The 19,069-nt window shown below is 40.7% G+C and overlaps 1 protein-coding gene across 11 annotated transcripts in view; it reads left to right on the forward strand.

Annotated features, from left to right (window-relative positions):
• Window positions 1-19,069, forward strand: part of PDZD8 (PDZ domain containing 8) — a 97,755-nt gene that overhangs the window by 9,948 nt on the left and 68,738 nt on the right. For all 11 annotated transcript variants that reach the window (XR_016221529.1, XR_016221530.1, XR_016221532.1 and 8 more), the window contains exon 2: window positions 18,091-18,213. Coding sequence is in view for 4 of the 11 variants with exons in the window: in XM_002718680.6 (XP_002718726.1) it covers window positions 18,091-18,213 (123 nt within the window). In the remaining 7 variants the exon portion in view is untranslated. The remainder of the gene's footprint in view (window positions 1-18,090; window positions 18,214-19,069) is intronic.

Consider the following 19,069-nt stretch of genomic DNA (forward strand, 5'->3'; position numbering starts at 1 on the left):
CACCAGGTTCTAGTCCCGGTTGGGGCTCTGGATTCTGTCCCAGTTACTCCTCTTCCAGTCCAGCTCTCTGCTGTGGCCAGGGAGTGCAGTGGAGGATGGCCCAACTGCTTGAGCCCTGCACCCGCATGGGAGACCAGGAGAAGCACCTGGTTCCTGGCTTCGGATTGGCGCAGTGCGCCGGCCGCAGCAGCCATTGGAGGGTGAACCAACGGCAAAGGAAGACCTTTGTCTCTGTCTCTCTCTCACTGTCCACTCTGCCTGTCAAAAAAAAAAAAAAAAAAAAAAATTATTTATTTAAAAGGCAGAGTTACAGGGCCGGCCCCTTGGCGCACTAGGTTAATCCTCCGCCTGTGGCGCCGGCATGGCCACCGGGTTCTAGCCCCGGCTGCTCCTCTTCCGATCCAGCTCTCTGCTATGGCCTGGGAAAGCAGTGGGAGATGGCCCAAGAGCTTGGGCCCCTGCACCCGCATGTGAGACCAGGAAGAAGCTCCTGGCTCCTGGCTTTGGATCGGTGCAGCTCCGGCCGTTATGGCCAATTGGGGAGTAAACCAATGGAAGGAAGACTTTTCTCTCTGTCTTTCTCTCTCTCATTGTCTGTAACTCTACCTGTTAAATAAATAAAATCTTTAACAAAAAAAAGAAAAAAGAGTTACACAGAGAGAGAGATCGTCCATCTGCTGGTTCACTCCCCAAATGGCTGCAATAGCTAGACCTGGGCCAATCCGAAGCCAGGAGCTTCTTCTGAGTCTCTCATTTGGGTGCAGGGGCCCAAGTATTTGGGCCATCTTCTGCTGCTTTCCCAGGTGCATTAGCAGGGAGCTGCATCAGAAGTGGAGCAGCCAGGACTTGAACCGGTGCCCATATGGGATGCTGGTGCTGCAGACAGTGGCTTAACCTGCTATGCCACAGCATTGGCCCCAGGATAAGCCTTTTTTTTTTTTGACAGGCAGAGTGGACAGTGAGAGAGAGAGAGAGAGAGAGAAAGGTCTTCCTTTGCCGTTGGTTCACCCTCCAAGGGCCGCCGCGGCTGGCGTGCTGTGGCCGGCACACTGCGCTGATCCGAAGGCAGGAGCCAGGTGCTTATCCTGGTCTCCCATGGGGTGCAGGGCCCAAGCACTTGGGCCATCCTCCACTGCACTCCGGGGCCATAGCAGAGAGCTGGCCTGGAAGAGGGGCAACCGGGACAGAATCCAGCACCCCAACTGGGACTAGAACCTGGTGTGCTGGTGCTGCTAGTCGGAGGATTAGCCTGTTGAGCCGCGGCGCCGGCCTAAGCCTTTTAAATATTAGAATTTTTTTTGTACAAACTTTGCATCAAAGTATGTATAAAACTGCCAGAATTTTAAGTGTGCAAAGATAGATTTCCTCAAAGTAATCTGAACCATGTAACTGAAATGATTTTGAAGTCACTCTTTCTGAGGAATCCCTGTATTTTCTGTATGTTAACTCTTTTTAATGACTAAAGGCTGTCATCATAAACACAGACTGATGACGTGGAACCAAATAGTATTGTGAAGTCAGTATTGAAGAGGAGTTCCTCTTCCACCCTACACACACACTCACAATTATGCTGATTGAAGTCTTCAGCAGTTCATCATGCCGTCTTTGAGGTCTGTCGTCTTCATCATGCAAGTAAATAATTCAAAGTCCAGGTACCATGTGGACTGTTTGCTCTTTTCATTCCCACACACAGGCTAAAGGCCAACCAAAGATACATTTGCAACCTTCTGTCATTCAGAAGTCTTGGTTTTTAATTCCACATTGTTAGAAAGGTCTCTTGATGGTGGATTGATTACACTTTGCTTGAACTGATAGAGAATTACAATATATATTATTTGCCAATTTTCATAAAATCAGCAGAATGCTGTAGAACACATTTCTCTTTGTTCTCTAACACACTGGGTATTTATGCTGTGAATTCTTCCTGTACTGTAAGGAGAATGGAACTGCTGATGTGGTAGATGGGATACTGAAATGTTTGAGCTTGGATTGTGTCACTTTGGTAAAAAAACTAGAAAATTTCCCAGTCACCAGCACAATTGGTTTCTTGTTGCTGTGTACTTAAAAACACGATGATTAGCATAGTCAAAAAATAAACTGATTAGGTTTCTTCTTTTGTATTAAGGACCTATTACTTAGATTATTGGTAAGATATGCACCAGTTTAACAGGTATTTGAGACCTCAGTATGTTTAGAAATGGTGTTTTTTCCAAGGATCAACTCTATTATTCTAGCTGTATAATCTGCAACTATAAGTGACTAATTTTTTCCTGTAAAATCTTAACAATAATGGAGAGATCATTTCTGTGTAGGAGCCAACTATAAGAATCTGAATTTTAAAAAATGATACATGTTATATTCTTAGAACTCTCATGCACATATTAATATTTCCTAAATAATGCCTTATGTTTTTGTTGTATGCTTTATTTTGTCCTTTTTACACAGTAGTCTTTCCTGTATGCTAGATTGGACTAACATTTATTACTAAAGATGATGTGGGGGATAACTGCACAGTCTCACTATTGTAGTCACTGGGTGTCATGCAAGTAAATAATTCAAAGCTTTTAGTTCTCTGAAACTTGCTATAGCTAAAGTAAAAGCCATTCTAATATAACTAGCTTGCTTGGATGATGAGTATTTCTATAATTCCCTGAAAATCTTACTTTGTTATCATTATTAAGTGTTATATTTTCTATAAAATTTAGGACAGATGATATTTGGTCTATTTCAATGTTTGAAAAGTTTATTCTCAATGTTTAACTTTGGATTTTAATCAGGATTAGAGTGTTAAGTTCTTGACATAGGAAGACTGTAGTAATATACATGTACTTTTGTTTACTAATGCTACATGGTATGTAGTATAAATAGAATTTAGTTTTGATATTTTGAGATTAGCGAAATGTAAAGAGAAAATTCTTGTGCAGTTTTAGTGTTTAGTAAAGCCCATAATCATTTGCATAGTGTATCTAAATTATAGTCTGTGTTATAGTAAATTGCTTATTAAAATAAGAATATATTACCTATATAGAATATTTGAACAAGTTATTCAGGATATTTGCAAGTTTTAGGACAGAATTAGGATTTGGATTCAGTAACTCTGAGATTCATGCCAGTCAACAAGCATTTATTGAACTGAACTTGGTAGTAGTAATTGTTGGAGCCTGGGGGATGTCTGTGCTCTTAATGTTTCTCTTCAAAGTCACTTGCTTTCTATCCCTGAAACAGTAGGATTGTAGAAGGTGAGAAATTCCTGTTTTATTTCTGGAAGTAGTATTGATTTATTGGATTAATATATTCTTGGACAAATAATGCAACTTGATATTTTTGAGACTAAATGAAATAAAATCTAAAGTTTCAAAAGTTCTTAGAGAAAAGAATAAATGTACATCGTAATACATACAAATAACACTCCTTCGTTATTTGTGTGAGCTACATTTTTATTTGGAAATAAGTCTGATGTGGGGATTTCTCTCAGATATGCAGATACAAATGCTTACCTTAGAAATATTTTCACTTAATAGTTCCAACTTGAGTTAGATAATCATAACCTAAGAGGTACAGAGATACAGATTTGGTAGAGAAATTTTAGGAGAAAGCTGTACAGTTATAACCTTCAAGTGTTAACTTTCTCCTCATTTCCTTCATTTAGATCTTTTGCTTTTCCACAGTTCATATCTGGAATGGAATTTTTTGCCTGTATCACATACTTCATTATTTGTATTTTTACCTTAGTAGGGAAATGATCATTTTGCCTTAAGATGTTTTCTCTTCCCAAATGCATAAGAATTCAGAAGGGATTCAGTTTATTCAGTAAATGTTTAATACCATCCCTGCTCAGGGCACAAAGCATAGAATAGAGAATTACTGCTGATTGGAAATAAATTAAAACAGTTCTTCATTCAGGATATTAAAAAAAAAAAAACTCTTAGAAACTGTGTACCTAAAGTAGTAAGGAAATGCAGTATATTTTAGAATTCAATAAGAATTACCATGACCAAGAATTGTTTAACTGGTCTTTAAAATGTGGTTTGTGGACCCCTTTGGATCTCTGAGATTGCTATGGGAGTCTGACACTATAGTCAAAACCATTCTTACCATAATACAGAAGTGTTCTCTACCTTTGTCACTCTTGTTCTCTTAGAAGTGCATGGTGAAGTTTTCCAGAAGTTAAATGGTTTGTGATGACATCCACTCTGACAGACAGTGAAATGTAAATTTGTATATTCTTGTATTGATGAATGCTGTCATTTTAAATTTTTAATGTGGGAAATAGTAATGTATATAACTCACATAAAGCAACCACTGTTTGGAGTTCTTGATAATTTTTAAAAAATGTGTAGAAATCCCAAGACCAACATCACAGCCCCTAATTTAACTTGAGGTTTATTTATTTTAACCGTATGTAAAGGTTGTCTCTATTTCTCAATCAGCTTTGGTAACTAGTAGATGCATTATTTTCATTTTCTATCTAGTATTGGTTGTCGATCTTGGTGTAGTAAGGTACACAGATTGAGTATGTCTTCTGCAGTTTTGACTATCACTGTGATCTCAAAGCTGCTTGAACTTCCTCATCTCCGGTTTCCTCATATGTAAAATAAAGGTTATAATACCATACATTGTTACAAAAAATCAAGGTTGTGAAAATCAAGGTTGAATATCAAAGTATATTTTTTGAAAGACTTATTTATTTATTTATTTGAATGACAGAGTTACAGAGAGGCAGATGCAGAGAGAGAGGGAGGTCTTCCATTCTCTGGTTCACTCCCCAAATAGCCGCAATGGCCAGAGCTGGGCTTATCCAAAGCCAGAAGCCAGAAGCTTCTGGGTCTCCCACTTGGGTGCAGGGATCCAAGCACTTGGGCCATTTTCCACTGCTTTCTCAGTGGAAATCCTATCCTCTCCCAAGACTTAAGGCTCCTATGATCCTCACAAAGAAAGAAAAGAAATACATAATGTAACTTAAGAATAATAGTTGTTATGCTAGAAATCAATGAAGCATTCTTGGAATTTCTTTAGAAACTTCTGAAGACTTTCAGAAAAATCCAAAATATTTTAGTACAACTAAAAATTAATGCCATTGTGTCATTAAATAGTGGATTAAATGCCAATTTACACACCAGGTATTTAATATCAGGATTTTAAACAGTAATAATAACTACTAATATTTATTGTTTGCTGGCATGGTGCTAAGCTTTTTTCATTATTTCATTCAGTCCTTATAACATCATTGTGAGGTAGGTAGGTGTAATTGTTGCTCTTTTGCAGATGAGGATTAAAGACATCATTTACTTGAGGTATTGTTGCTGGGAAGTGGCACAACTGGATTCCATGCAATGCTGTCTAGTCTTGACTCCCCTCTTAACTACTGTCTGGTCCTAACACTGCGCTAACCACTATTCAGTACTGCCTACAATGCAAACTGCTTTTTTCTCAAGCAACTCTCAATTTAGTTGCAGGGAGGCAGACGTGGGAAGAGCTAGAAAAACAGAAACAGATATATAAACAGGGTTATTAGTAGCATAGTAGGAGTACATAAAAAGTGCTTTCAGAACACAGGTGAGGAAGCAATTACCAGATGGTAGAGGAGGAAAACAAGTTTACAGAGAGGAGATGACTTTGAAAGAGAGCTTGAATGGTTAAAAGGAACTTAACACAGGACTAGGATGGGATCAGAGTGATTAGCAGGTAGCTTCTCAGGAGAAATTATATGGTAGTAACTTCCTTGGTTTGTATCATGGAGCTTGGCGTATGAATTATCATTTTAATGTAATATCAAAGGAAATGTCAAGTAAAATTAAAAGTTTGAAATTTAGGCTTAGGGTTTATGACTACCAAAAATTAAGAGTATTTTGGACCAGTTGTACTATGTTTTCTGAGTTACACACAGAAGGAGAGACACAGAGAGAGAGGTCTTCCATCTGCTGGTTCATTCCTCAATTGGCCACAGCGGCCAGAGTTGCGCCTATCTGAAGCCAGGAGCCAGGAGCTTCTTCCCGGTCTCCTATGCGGATGCAGGGGCCCAAGGACTTGGGCTGTCTTCTGCTGTTTTCCCAGGCCATAGCAGAGAGCTGGATTGGAAGTGGAGCAGCTGGGTCTCGAACCGGCGCCCATATGGAATGCTGGCACTGCAGGCGGCAGCTTTACCTGCCATGCCACATTGCTGAACCGGACTAATGGATTTTTTAGAAGATTTATTTATTTCAAAGTCAGGTTGCAGAGAGAGAGAGATTCTTCCATCTGCAGGTTCACTTCCCAGATGACCACAATAGCCAGTGCTGAGCCAGGCTGAAGCCAGAGCTTCACCCGGGTCTCCCACGTGGGTGACAGGCACAAATACTTGGGCTATCTTCTCCTGCTTTTCCTAGGCCGCTGCTTTTCCCAGGCCATCATTAAGGAGCTGGACTGGAAGTGGACCAGCCGGAACACAAACTGGCACCCATAAGGGATGCCAGCCTCTCAGGTAGCTTTACCCAGTATGCCACAATACCCACCCCCTGATGTTTGTAAATTGTATTTTAAATGTAGGAGGAGGATTGGGTGAGGAACCTCTGGCCCACGGGCCCTATAACGCCAGTGAAATCATTTGGTCTGGCCTGCTAAAGCAACCTCAGGTGGCACTCAAAATTCAGTAAATCTATAGTAGGTTAATTTTTAAGTTGATACTTTTTTATGGCTCACAAGAGATGATATAAATATCCTAATGGCCCTTGGCAGAAAGAGTTCTCCACCCCTACGAGGGCATAAATGAAAGTGTTGTGTTTTGCATAAAGCCAGAGGTGATGTGGGTAAATCTTCACCTAACCTTTGAGTGTTTTTAGAGATAGAAGGCACTGAGATGGCCATGTCCCTTTTTCCCTCCTCCTCCTCCCCTCCTCTCTCCTCTCTTTCTTTTCTCTTTCTTTTCTTTGTGTGTGTGTGTGTGTGTGTGTGTGTGTGTGTGTTAAGCTAGCTCTAATTGTTGCAAAGTTTTCCCTTTTATTGAGCTGGAAACTCCAGCAGATTTATCTCCTGGGCAAGGACGAAGGAGCCCAGCTGATGTCAAGAATAGATCTAGACCTCAGCATATGTTTTCATTGAGTTCATAGTAAACACTCTCTCTAAAGATCACAGTGTTTGCAGACAGTTTTATTTTTGCCATGTGATGGAGATGTCACCAGCTGGCATTCAGGGTGCTTATGGAGCAATCTTGAAGAGACATCTTAGAGTAAAAACATATTTTAGATTTTAAAAAGAAAATGGGTATGAGAAAAAGGCTTGGCTTCTCTTGTAGGTATAAAATTTAAACACATTTTTAAATTTTACTAAGGTAATATATGTTTTTAAACATTTTTCCTTCAAACTTATTGCAGTATTATTACCACTTGAAGTATACTACTCATGAAAATTCATCCTAATGGATTTTTACAAAGTGAACAGACCCATTTAGAAGAAGCAGAATATTAACCAACAACTAGGAAGTTCCTCATGTGCTACCCAGGCACTGTTCCCCCTACTCTGCCTAAAACTACTCTCCTGACTGCTGACATCTTTACTGTTACTGTTTTTTTGTTTGTGCTTGCGTGTGTGTGTGTGTGTGTGTTGCCTGTTATGAGCTAGGTATAAATTGAATGATACTGTAGGCACTTATTTTTTTGTCTAGCTTCTTGTGACTCAGCAATATGTTTATGAGATTAGTCTATGTTGTCACATATAGACAGTTTATTCATTATTTTGCTGTGGAATATTTCACTGTATGACTTTACTTCACTTTATCCATCCTGTTGTTGATAGTCAGTTGGGTAGTGTTAGTATGTCTATTATTACATATGTCTCATGAACATTTGTGCATATATATATTGCATATATCTAGGAATAGGCTTGCCATATGATTGGTTGTGCCTCTGTTTAGGTTTAGTAGATATTGCCATACAGTTTTCAAAGAAGTCATAATACTGTACATCAGCAGTTTCACGTCCTCTCCAACTTTGATATTGTTTGTCTTTTCATTTTTGTTAATGCATATAATTAAAAAAAATTAGTAGGACCGTCATTGTGGTGGAGTGGATAAAGCTGTCACCTGTGATACCAGCATCCCATATGGGCGCCTGTCCATGTCCTGACTACTGTTTCCCTTCCTATCCAGTTCCCTGCTAATGACCTGGAAAAGCAGCAGCAGAAGACCCAAGTGTTTGGGTCTTCCACATGGAAGAAGACTCTGATGTAGCTCCTGGTTCCTGGCTTCAGTCTGGCTCAGCCGTGGCCACTGTGGCCATCTGGGGGGTGAACCAGTGGATGGAAGATCCATCCATCTCTCTCTCTCTCTCTCTCTCTCCCATCTTCTCTCTCTCTCTCTAACACCAGCTTTCAAATAAATAAATAACAACCAAAAAAAAAAAATTACCCCAATTAGGACAGAAGTACTTCTAATGAAAATCAGCAGTTACTTCCCTAAGCCCTCTACTTTCCTGCCCTAAGTCATACATTTCAGAAGCAATCATTTTTACTGTTTTGGTTTTTAACAACTTATGAAGCTTTGGTCAAGAGCCTAAATTCTAGAGCTGGCCTGCCGAGATTCTTCCCTGGTTAAGCTGTGTATCCTTGAGCAAGTTATATAACCTCTCTGTGTCTCATCACCCTCAGCTCCAATATGGGACTTAAAATATAGTAACTGTCTCATAAAATTGTTGCAGGAATCAATAAATATAAAAACTTTTACATGCTAAGTTTTCAGTAAGTGTTAACTGTACTTAAAATTGTTACCCTCATTTGCTAAATAGATCATTTAGTTATTCTTGATTCAACAGCTATAGATTGTCTATTAATATCCCAAAATAGATAATTCAGCTTATATCTTCTCTTACCTTCCTTTCTGCCTTTTCCCAATTTAATTTTATTTCCAATTCATATATATTTTATATAATTAATAACATTTATATCACATTCCTAGTTAAATATTTGATCTATGTATTTATATTTCATATATATATTAAAATAAATTATTTTATGTAGATATAATATGAATATTTTCTATAGATATGAAATTATAAATATATATATATAGTTATAGAGAGACCCGATAGGAAGGTTTGTTTTGTTCTTTCTCTTCTTTTTTTTTTTTTTTCTAAATATTTGTTTATTTGAGAGGCAGAGTTACACAGAGGCAGGGAGAGAGAGAGAGAGAGAGAGAAAGGTCTGGTCCACTCCCCAAATGGCAGCAACAACCAGCACTGGGCTGATCCAAAGCCAGGAACTAGAAGCCTTCTGTGGGTCTTCCACATAGGTGCAGGGGCCCAAGCACTTGGGCCATCTTCCACTGCTTTCCAAGGTGTGTTAGCAGGGAGCAAGATCAGAAGTAGAGCAGCCAGGCCTGGAACAGGTACCCATATGAGATGAGCAGCAGCTTCACCTGCTACCCCACAGCACCAGCCCCTTGTTTCCTTCTCTGTGTTCCACTCTTCAACCTTTATACCATTCAAAGCAAGATGTTTCTTGAGTCAAGTTTGAATTCTTTTTTCTGTCGCCAAAGTTCCTTAACCAAATATTCAAGGTACCACTCTCCTTTCTCATTCCTCTACTTGTCCTTCTTATTCCCCTCTGGAGACCTCTCTCCTTCCTTCCTTCCTTCCTTTTTTTTTTTTTTTTTTTTTTCTTTTAACAGGCAGAGTTAGAGAGAGAGACAGAGAGAAAGGTCTTCCTTTTTCCGTTGGTTCACTCCCCAAATGGCCGCCACGGCTGGCGCTGTGCTGATCCAAAGCCAGGAGCCAGGTGCTTCCTTCTGGTCTCCCATGGGGTGCAGGGCCCAAGCACTTGGGCCATCCTCCACTGCACTCCCGGGCCACAGCAGAGCTGGACTGGAAGAGGAGCAACCGGGACAGAATCCAGCACGCCAACTAGGACTAGAACCCGGGGTGTCAGCGCCACAGGTAGAGGATTAGCCAAGTGGGCCATCCAAGACCTCTTTTAGAGCTTTCAGCACCTGTTCCAAACTGAGGGGTGGAGGGGTGTTTCGTTGTTGTTTTTGTTTTTTGTTTTTTTGACTTAACACACTCTTGTCATCTGAATTTAGAACATTGTTGCTCTCTTCACTTGGATATGCTGTTTTCTGGGTTCCTGTTTAATGCCCTCACTTAGTGGGCATGTGTCTTCATGTAACTCTTCAATTAAAAAAAAAACACAGTGTTCAGGAGATTCTTTGTGTTTTCCCTGATTCTATTCTCATATTTGTGTGAAATGAGGAAATGATTTGGATCCCATGCCTTAGCATGTTATTGTGACAGTCAAACATAATCATGTATGTGACACTATGAGCCTCTTGTCAGGAACATTGAAGATGAGATTTAGAGCATGTATTACCACAGAAAAAAGGCAAAGAGTTGATCAAGTCAGCCTCCAGGGCTATGGAGATCAAGCCCTGGAATTCTGTTCTGTTAGGAACTTTGTTTCTGTGTGTGTGCCCCTTCCCCTGCAAATTCATATGGTGAGGCCCTAACACTCAATCTGGCTGTATTTGAGATGGGGCCTTTATGGAGATAGTTAAGGGTAAATGGATCATGGGAGTGTGGTCTTAATCCTGTAAAACCATTTAAGAAAGAGACACCAGGAATATACACCAGAAAAGGCCATAAAAGGACATGATGAGAGAGAGGCCTCACCAGAAATCTGCCCTGACTGCACTTTGATCTTATACTTCTAGCCTCCAAATGTAAGAAACTGAATTCCTGTTTTTCAAGCCACCTCAAACTTTGGTTCCAGTTTTGGCATTTACTAAGGTGTGAGAACTCTTAGGATTGTTCTTTCTTCTCTTTTTTAATCTTTGTGTGTGTGTGTGTGTGTGTGTGTGTGTGTGTTTTAAGGATTTGTTTATTCATTTGAAAGAGATAAACAGAGAGAGGCGAGGCAGAGAGAGAGAGAGAGAGAGGTCTTCCATCCAGTGGTTCACTCCCCAGTTAGCCACAACAGCTGGAGCTGCGCCGATCCAAAGCCAGAAGCCAGAAGCTTCCTCGGGGTCTCCCACATGAGTGCAGGGGCCCAAGGACCTGGGCCATCCTCCATTGCTTTCCCAGGCCATAGCAGAGAGCTGGATCAGAAGTGGAGCAGACAGGTTTCGAACCGGCGCCCATATGGGATGCCGGCACTTCAGACCAGGGCGTTAATCCACTGCACCACAGCGCCAGCCCCAGGATTATTCTTTATGTACAGTGTGCTAATGCCTAGTTTTGAGGTTGTTATAGGATTAAGTAGGCAAATAAATACCCGCTATGCCACAGTGCCAGCACCTATTTTAAATATTACCTAGTATGGTAACTATTCAATAGATGTTTGTTTTTCATATGCATTTAAGGGACTATAATTTTTTTAAAGATTTTATTTATTTGAAAAGTAGAAAAACAGAATTACAGAAAAGCAGAAACACACAAATACACAGAGGGAGAGGTTCTTCCATCGCTGGTTCACTCCCCAAGTGGCCGAAGTGGCTGGAGGTGGGCCAGTCAGGAGTGAAGAGCCTTTTCTGGGCCATCCTCCACTGCTTTCCCAGGCCATAGCAGGGAGCTGATCGGAAGAGGAGCAGCCAGGACTGGAATCTGTGCCCATATGGGATGCTGGCACTGCAGGCGGCGGCTTCACTGCTATACCACAGCGTAGGCCCCTATAATTTGTTTTAATGGAGCTTTGTCATTTATGGTTTTGTTTAAGTAGATAACTCTAACCAAATATGTGGCTATCAAAGAAGTAGCGAGATTATTTCTGGGCAACTGGGCTTTTGTGTTTTTAAAAACAGCATAATGTTGAAATATTGGGGCCCGTGTTGTAGCACAGTGGGCTAAGCCACCTGCAATGCCAGCATCCCATATGAGTGCCAGTTCAAGTCTCAGCTGTTCCACTTCCAATCCAACTCCCTGCTAATGCACCTGGGGAAGCAGCAGAAGATGGCCCAAATGTTTGGGCCCCTGCCACCTATGTAGCAGACTTAAATGGAGTTCAGGCTTCTAGTTTTGGCTGACCTACCCCTGGTCATTGTGGCCATTTGAGGAGTGAACAAGCAGATGGAAGACTCTCTCTCTCTCTTCCTTCTTCTCCCTTCCTCCCTCCATCCATCCACCCCCCAATAACTCTTCCTTTCTAAAAAATCTTTTAAAAATAAAATTTCATATAGTTCACCTATTTAAAGCTTACATTTCAGTGACTTTTAGTATATTCATATATGTACATGCAATCATTACCACAGTCAAATTTGGAACGTTTTTATTACCTCAAAAACAAAACCTATAACCTTTAATTATCATTCTCCTAATCCCTTATCTACTCCCAATCCTTTTATTTCTTTGAATCTTCTGCTTCCTCTCCTCTCATTCTGTTACTCCTGTTATGTGCTGGTTGATGTGCTTAATAGTATTGCACATTTTTTTCTTTATAAAGATTTAATTTTTATTTATTTGAAAGATAGAGGTCTCAAAAGAGGTCTCAAAAAGAGGTAGAGACAAAGAGAGCGGTCTTCCATCTGCTGGTTCACTCCCCAGATAGCTGCAATGGCTGGAGCAGCACCAATCTGAAGCCAGGAGCCAGGAGCTTCTTCAAGGTCTCCCACATGGGTGTAGGGGCCCAAGGACTTGGGCCATCTGCTGCTGCTTTCCCAGGCCATAGCAGAGAACTGGATCAGAAGAGGAGTAGCCAGGACTAGAACCGGCGCCCATATGGGATGCCAGTGCTTCAGGCCGGGGCTTTAACCCAGTGCGCCACAGCGTCAGCCCCAGCACATTTTTCTTTTCTTTTTTTTTTTCATTTCTTTTAAATTTTATTTAATAAATATAAATTTCCGGCCGGCGCCGTGGCTCAATAGGCTAATTCTCCGTTTGCAGCGCCAGCACCTTGGGTTCTAGTCCCAGTCGGGACACCGGATTCTGTCCCGGTTGCCCCTCTTCCAGGCCAGCTCTCTGCTGTGGCCCGGGAGTGCAGTGGAGGATGGCCCAAGTCCTTGGGCCCTGCACTTGCATGGGAGACCAGGGGAAGCACCTGGCTCCTGGCTTCGGATCAGCACAGTGTGCCGGCCACAGTGGCCATTGGAGGGTGAACCAACAGTAAAGGAAGACCTTTGTCTCTGTCTGTCTCTCTCTCACTGTCCACTCTGCCTGTCAAAAAAAAATATAAATTTCCAAAGTACAACTTTTGGATTATAGCAGCTTTCCCCCTTATAACCTCCCTCCCACACCTCCCACCCACAAAGCATCCCATATCCCACTCCCTCTCTCATCCCATTCTTCATCAAGATTCATTTTCAATTATCTTTATATACAAAAGATCAACTTAGTATATACTAAGTAAAGATTTGAACAGTTTGCACCCACACAGATACACAAAGTATAAAGTACTGTTTGAGTAGTAGTTTTACCATTAATTCACATAGTACAACACATTAAGGACAGAGATCCTACATGGGGAGTAGGTGCACAATGATTCCTGTTTTTGGTTTAACAATTGACACTCTCAAGATGTCAGTAATCAACCGAGGCTCTTGTCATGAGTTGCAAGGCTATGGAAGCCTCTTGAGTTCACAAACTCCGATCTTATTTAGACAAGGCCATAGTCAGAGTGGAAGTTAGTTCTCTCCTCCCTTCAAAGAAAGGTACCTCCTTCTTTGATGGCCCATTCTTTTCGCCCACCACATTTTTCTAAAGCTAAGTTCATTTTCCTTAGTTCTTTTTTCTCTCTGATGTTTTACTTGTATGACCTATGTTACTCTGTCTTCAGATTCACCAGTTCTTCTGCCAGTTCAGATGTACTGCCCTTCTGGTGAATTTTTTATTTTAATTATTACATAGTTTTCAACTCCAGAACTTCAATTTATTTATTTTTTAATAATTCCTACCTCTTTATTTGACATTTCATAATGCCTCCTTTTACTTTAGTTGTGTAAATTTCCTCCCAGTGAGCATATTTATAATGGCTATTTTCAGGTCTTTTTCTGCATGTTTTGGCCATATGTGTGAAATAAGTATTTTACGGCATCTTTTAAATGTCATGTAATACCCTGATGGAAGCTAGACATTTTAGATACTCTTTTGTATCAGTTCTGGGTACTGGTCTTTCCTTCCCAGGACTTGTTACTGCCTTGTTTCTTTTCTAGTTTCTGCTGGGATTATTGAGGTGCAGTCTGTACAGCAGTGTTAAGTCTGATGCTGTACTTGCTTTCAACAGTACCTTGAGGCCCAAGTTGTTTTGCAAGCTAATGCAATTATGGCTCTTTCAGGAATAGTTTCCAAGGTCGCTGTCTTCTACTTGTTCTAACTCTGGGGGTGCTCTTCCTAGCCACCTTGTACTCTGCCTCTCTGCTATAAATCTGGTGGTCTAGAGTTCAGGCTGTATCTTGCTTGAATCCATGAATCTATTCCCCATTGCCCTATACTACGACCTCCATGGTTCTGATAGTGCCATCACGTTTGAGCTTTTCCATACTCTATTGTAAATGGAAGAGATTTGAGGACCCCCTCTTTTGACCTGCTTCTCCCTCTCTCCTTTTCAAGTAAGGACTCTAGAGCTAGGAATGGAGACACTCCCACTCTGGGAGCTGAGTGCTGGGTTGTAGGGTTGCTGCCTGTCTCACTATGAAGCCACTCTTTTGGAGCAGAATTTCTGCCTCCTTGAGCTTGTTGGAGAGAGAGATCAAGCAGTGTTCATTGAAATACCACAGCTCGACTTTTCTTGAATAATTTTTTTTTTCATTTGCTGTTTGCTCTTAGGACCATTTCCAAAAGGTTTCAGTTACTTGGTTTTAGCTTTATTTTAAAACAACTTTAACTGGTTTGACTGGGGAAGCAGGTCAGCAGAACTGCTCTTGCTGTCAGCCTGAAAGCCAGTCTTCTGATGCTTTTTAAATTTTCTACACAGGCAAGTACAGGTAGCTCTTAAAGAAGGCTAGTTTGCTAGGAGCCTGAATGAGAAAACTGACATGTTTTGGTTGATTGGTTAATAGGAGATAAAGACTAATGAATTCTAAGCAAAGGTACAGTGAGATGAGAAAATAAAAGGGAAGGATAGGCATAACCTGCCTCATTGTTTGGATTCCTTATAGGTTTAGGATACTTAAAGGCTTTGGCTTTAAAGTTTTTGAAGACTAGAAGTTCTGAAAGCTGAGTGTCTTGCTAAATGTGAGTGTGTGAGTTCTATTCATTGGCTTGCTGAACGAACAGCTTTCCTATTTTTCTGTGCATAAACATTCAGCAAAACCCCCAGGCGTTAATAAACTTAAACTAGCCTTTACTTCATATAACGTTCAACTCATATTCCTACATATAACCTTGTTATTGCACTCCTAACTTTATACTTGATGAGAACAGCTGATTCTCAGCAGCTGTGACTTAGCTAACTAGCATTATTAAATTCAAAGTTTCTAGTGTATTTAGCAATATTTGTAATTTTTTGATTAAGATTTATTTTATTTATTTGCGAGGCAGAGTTACAGAGAGAGAGGTCTTCCAATCGCTGGTTCACTACCCAAATGGCCACAGTGCCAGAGCTGGGCCTATCCAGAGCCAGGAGCCAGGAGCTTCTTCCGGGTCTCAGAAGTGGAGACCCAGACTTGCAAGTACAGGTGCCCAAGCACTTGGGCCATCTTCCACTGCTTTCCCAGGCCATTAGCAGAGAGCTGGATTAGAAGAGGAGCAGCTGGGACATGAACTGGCATCCATATGGGATGCTGGCATTGCAGGCGGAAGCTTAGCCTACTATGCCACATTGCCAGCCCTATATTTGTTATTTTCTGTAGAGTAACAGAGTTACATGTATTTTAGGAGTCTTAAGGCCAGTGTGTTAAAGCACTTAGCTACAGGGCTGGCATTGTGGGTTAGTGGGTAAAGCCACCACCTGCAGTACCAGCATCCCATTTGTGTACCAGTTTGAATCCTGGCTGCCCCACTTCTGATCCAGCTCTCTGGTTTGGCCTGGGAAAGCAGTAAAAGATGGCCCAAGTGCTTAGGTCCCTGCACCCACATGGGAGACCTGCAAGAAGCTCCAGGTTCCTATCTTTGGACAGGCCAAGTCCAGCCATTTCAGCCAATTAGGGAGTGAAACAGCTGATGGAAGACGTGTCTGTCTCTGCCTGCCTGTAACTCTGCCTTTCAAATAAATAAATCTTTTAAAAAAAGAAAAAGCACTTAACTACAACCTTGTATTAATATGGTAAATTTGGTTCCTAGTTTTTCTTCTTCCAAAAGCTTGATAGCTGTATATGTGAATCAAATTACTTCAAATGCAAATTAGCGCAGTAGTAGGGAGAAAGTGAAGGCCCTACTGCTTTCTGTACTAATTCAGAAACAGGGGAAAACCACTGAGCTTTGTCTGTGTACATTCTTATATTTCCTTAAAAAGATTTTTTTCTTTAATGCTGGGAAACCTTAAGACACCTCTTTCCCCTATCAGTATCTTTCAGTGGGCTATTGATATTTTCTAAGGTTTATTTCATTTTTGCTATTGGAGTTTTATAAATCAGCTTAACACATCCTCAAGTCCTGATTGTGTGTGAGGCACATTGTCACGTTTGTGAGGGGTGTAGAGAATTGTGAGACTGAGATGTGTTTGACATGTCAAGACCTAAATGCACAGCAGTTTAAATGACTGCTGAGGAGGGTAACCAGGGTATGTGGTCTATTATGAAGCCAAGTTTGGGCATATATAGCATCTGGACAGGCTTTGAGGAACAGGAAAAACCTCAGGTTGGTACAAAAGTCCGGCAGGCCGTAATATGCATAATGTCTTCTGCAGACATGAGGTGACCTCCTAGACCTTCCAGTTTCTATGCCTTTTAAGGAAGTGTGTGATTGGAAAAGTTAATGGTAGTGGACCTTGAATGTGAAACCAAGAACTTTTGACTTTCTTATATGGTCCATCAGTGGGAAGCCATTAAAGCTTTGAACAGGCAAGTTATGGCTAATGATGGTGTGTAGGGTGAATTGAAAACTATAGGGTTGCAAGCCTAATTTCCTCTCACTTTCTTCGTCTCTTGCTTTAACGGATGAATATGAGCTATGTTTCAAACTAAAAGTTTTTTAGAGGCTGGTGATTTGGCATAGCGAGTTAAGCTGCTGCCTGTGACACTGGCATCCCATATGAGTACCAGTTTGTATCCTGGCTGCTCCACTGCCTATACAGCTCCCTGCTAATGACCTGGGAAATGCAGCAGAGGATGGCCTAAGTGCTTGGGCCTCTGCCACCCACGTGAGAGACTCAGATGAAATCTTGGCTTTGGCCTGGCTCAGCCCTAGCTGTTGCAGCCACTTGAGTGAACCAGCGGATGGAAAACCTCTCCATCTCTTTCTGAAACTCTGACTTTCAAATAACAAATCTTTTATTTAAAAAAAATTTTTTTTAACCTGTAGTGTATAAACTCAATACAGGTATCTATAAAAACAAGACTATTAACAATGAACATATAGGTGCCTGAATAATTCATAGGTAACTGAGGTGTTACATAGTTTGAGCTTTAAGGAAGTCAGAGTAACTTGAATTCTAGTTTTGCCACATACTTTGTAAAGTTGAACAAATCCTTCTATATTTCTAAGCCTTATTCTTTTCATCTAGAGATGGAAGCTAATAATACCATCAGCTCAGGGTTGTGAGCGTTCAGTAAGATAATGTAGGTAAAGCAGTTAGCATACTCCCTGGCAGACAGTAAACATCTCCAGTGAATACCTTTGGTGCTGTTGATATCATTGCTGCTGTTATTGTGTTGTCATCATGTACCCATCAGGTACATGTACTGTTTCCATGAAGCAGTGTATTCTGAAATTTGATCTTGTACTGTAAGGAAACTCTTCTCCTCTTGCCCCACCCAAATCACAGGACCTGCTGAGTGCCTCTGGACATTCCTTTTCTCTGTTCCATTTGTCTTGCCTTTTCAGTGAGGACATGCCAAGAAAATAAGATTTCTGGTTGCTGCAGAGAAGGCACCATTTGTTGCCAGTTGTGGGAGAATGTGGTTGTCTTTGTAGAATACACATGATATTAGGTGTTGTGTGTGTGTGTGTGTGTGTGTGTTTCATAGAGGTAAGTTCCGATATTATACATTAATCTGTAGCTGTTTATTATTCAAAAATTTAGACATGTCTTTACTTTTGTCAGGTTTAAGCCGTTTTTTCCATACCAAACTTTGCAAGGATTTGAAGAAGATGAAGAACATATTCACATACAACAATGGGCGCTTACTGAAGGCCGTCTTAAAGTTACGTTGTTAGAATGTAGCAGGTATGTTCTTTGTTTTGTCATTACCACCTAATGGGAAAGAAAGTGGGGCTAACGTGTACTTAAGCTGTATTTATATTTATTTCTGTTTTGTGTTTATATTATTTATTTGTAGATGCTTTGACTATAAATTTAATTTCATAAAAATTATCCTTTCTAGGTTACAGAAAAATGTAAACTATGTTTTAGAAAGTGCTGTGAATTGGCGAGGGGCAGGGGGAGAAGAGGTCTTATTCTGCAATAATTTCCAAACTCTTTATCTATATGTTCTGTAGGCATATTTTAACTTACTCTACCTATTGGAGAATTGTTCTAGAATAACAGTTTTGAGAATTGTTTGTGATAATCAGAAATACTCAGAGAAGCTGCAAAACCCATAAGGGTTCTTAACATTTTAGAACTGAAAGAGGTCTCAAAAATAAACTTATCTAGTCTTTTTATTTTACTTTGCAACACCATGGCCTGGCCAGTTATGTTCATTCTGTGCTTGTACTACTTACTGCATTGCCCTTCTTACTTACCTCCTAACACTGGTTCCCAATAGAAACAGCCAGAATGATCTTTTCAAAATGCAAATCCAGTTGTCACTCTCCAACTTAAAACTCTTCAATAGCTTCCCCGTTACTCTTAGGATAGGGACCCAAATCCTCATCACAAACTCTAGGTCCCACTTGCCTCTCTAACTTCTTTCTCACCATTCTCTGCCTAGCCCTTCACTCACAATGCTTCAACTACACAGGCCTTCCTAAGAGGGGATTGGCAAACTTTGTATCTAAAGGACCAGATAGCAAATATTTAAGGCTTTGTGATTCACATGGTCTGTTGCGTCTACCCAAACTGTTTGGTAGTACAAAATAGT

This window comes from Oryctolagus cuniculus, chromosome 15 (genome assembly GCF_051225735.1).
Source record: "Oryctolagus cuniculus isolate XC-2025 breed Fujian yellow rabbit chromosome 15, ASM5122573v1, whole genome shotgun sequence".
Lineage (NCBI taxonomy): Eukaryota > Metazoa > Chordata > Mammalia > Lagomorpha > Leporidae > Oryctolagus > Oryctolagus cuniculus.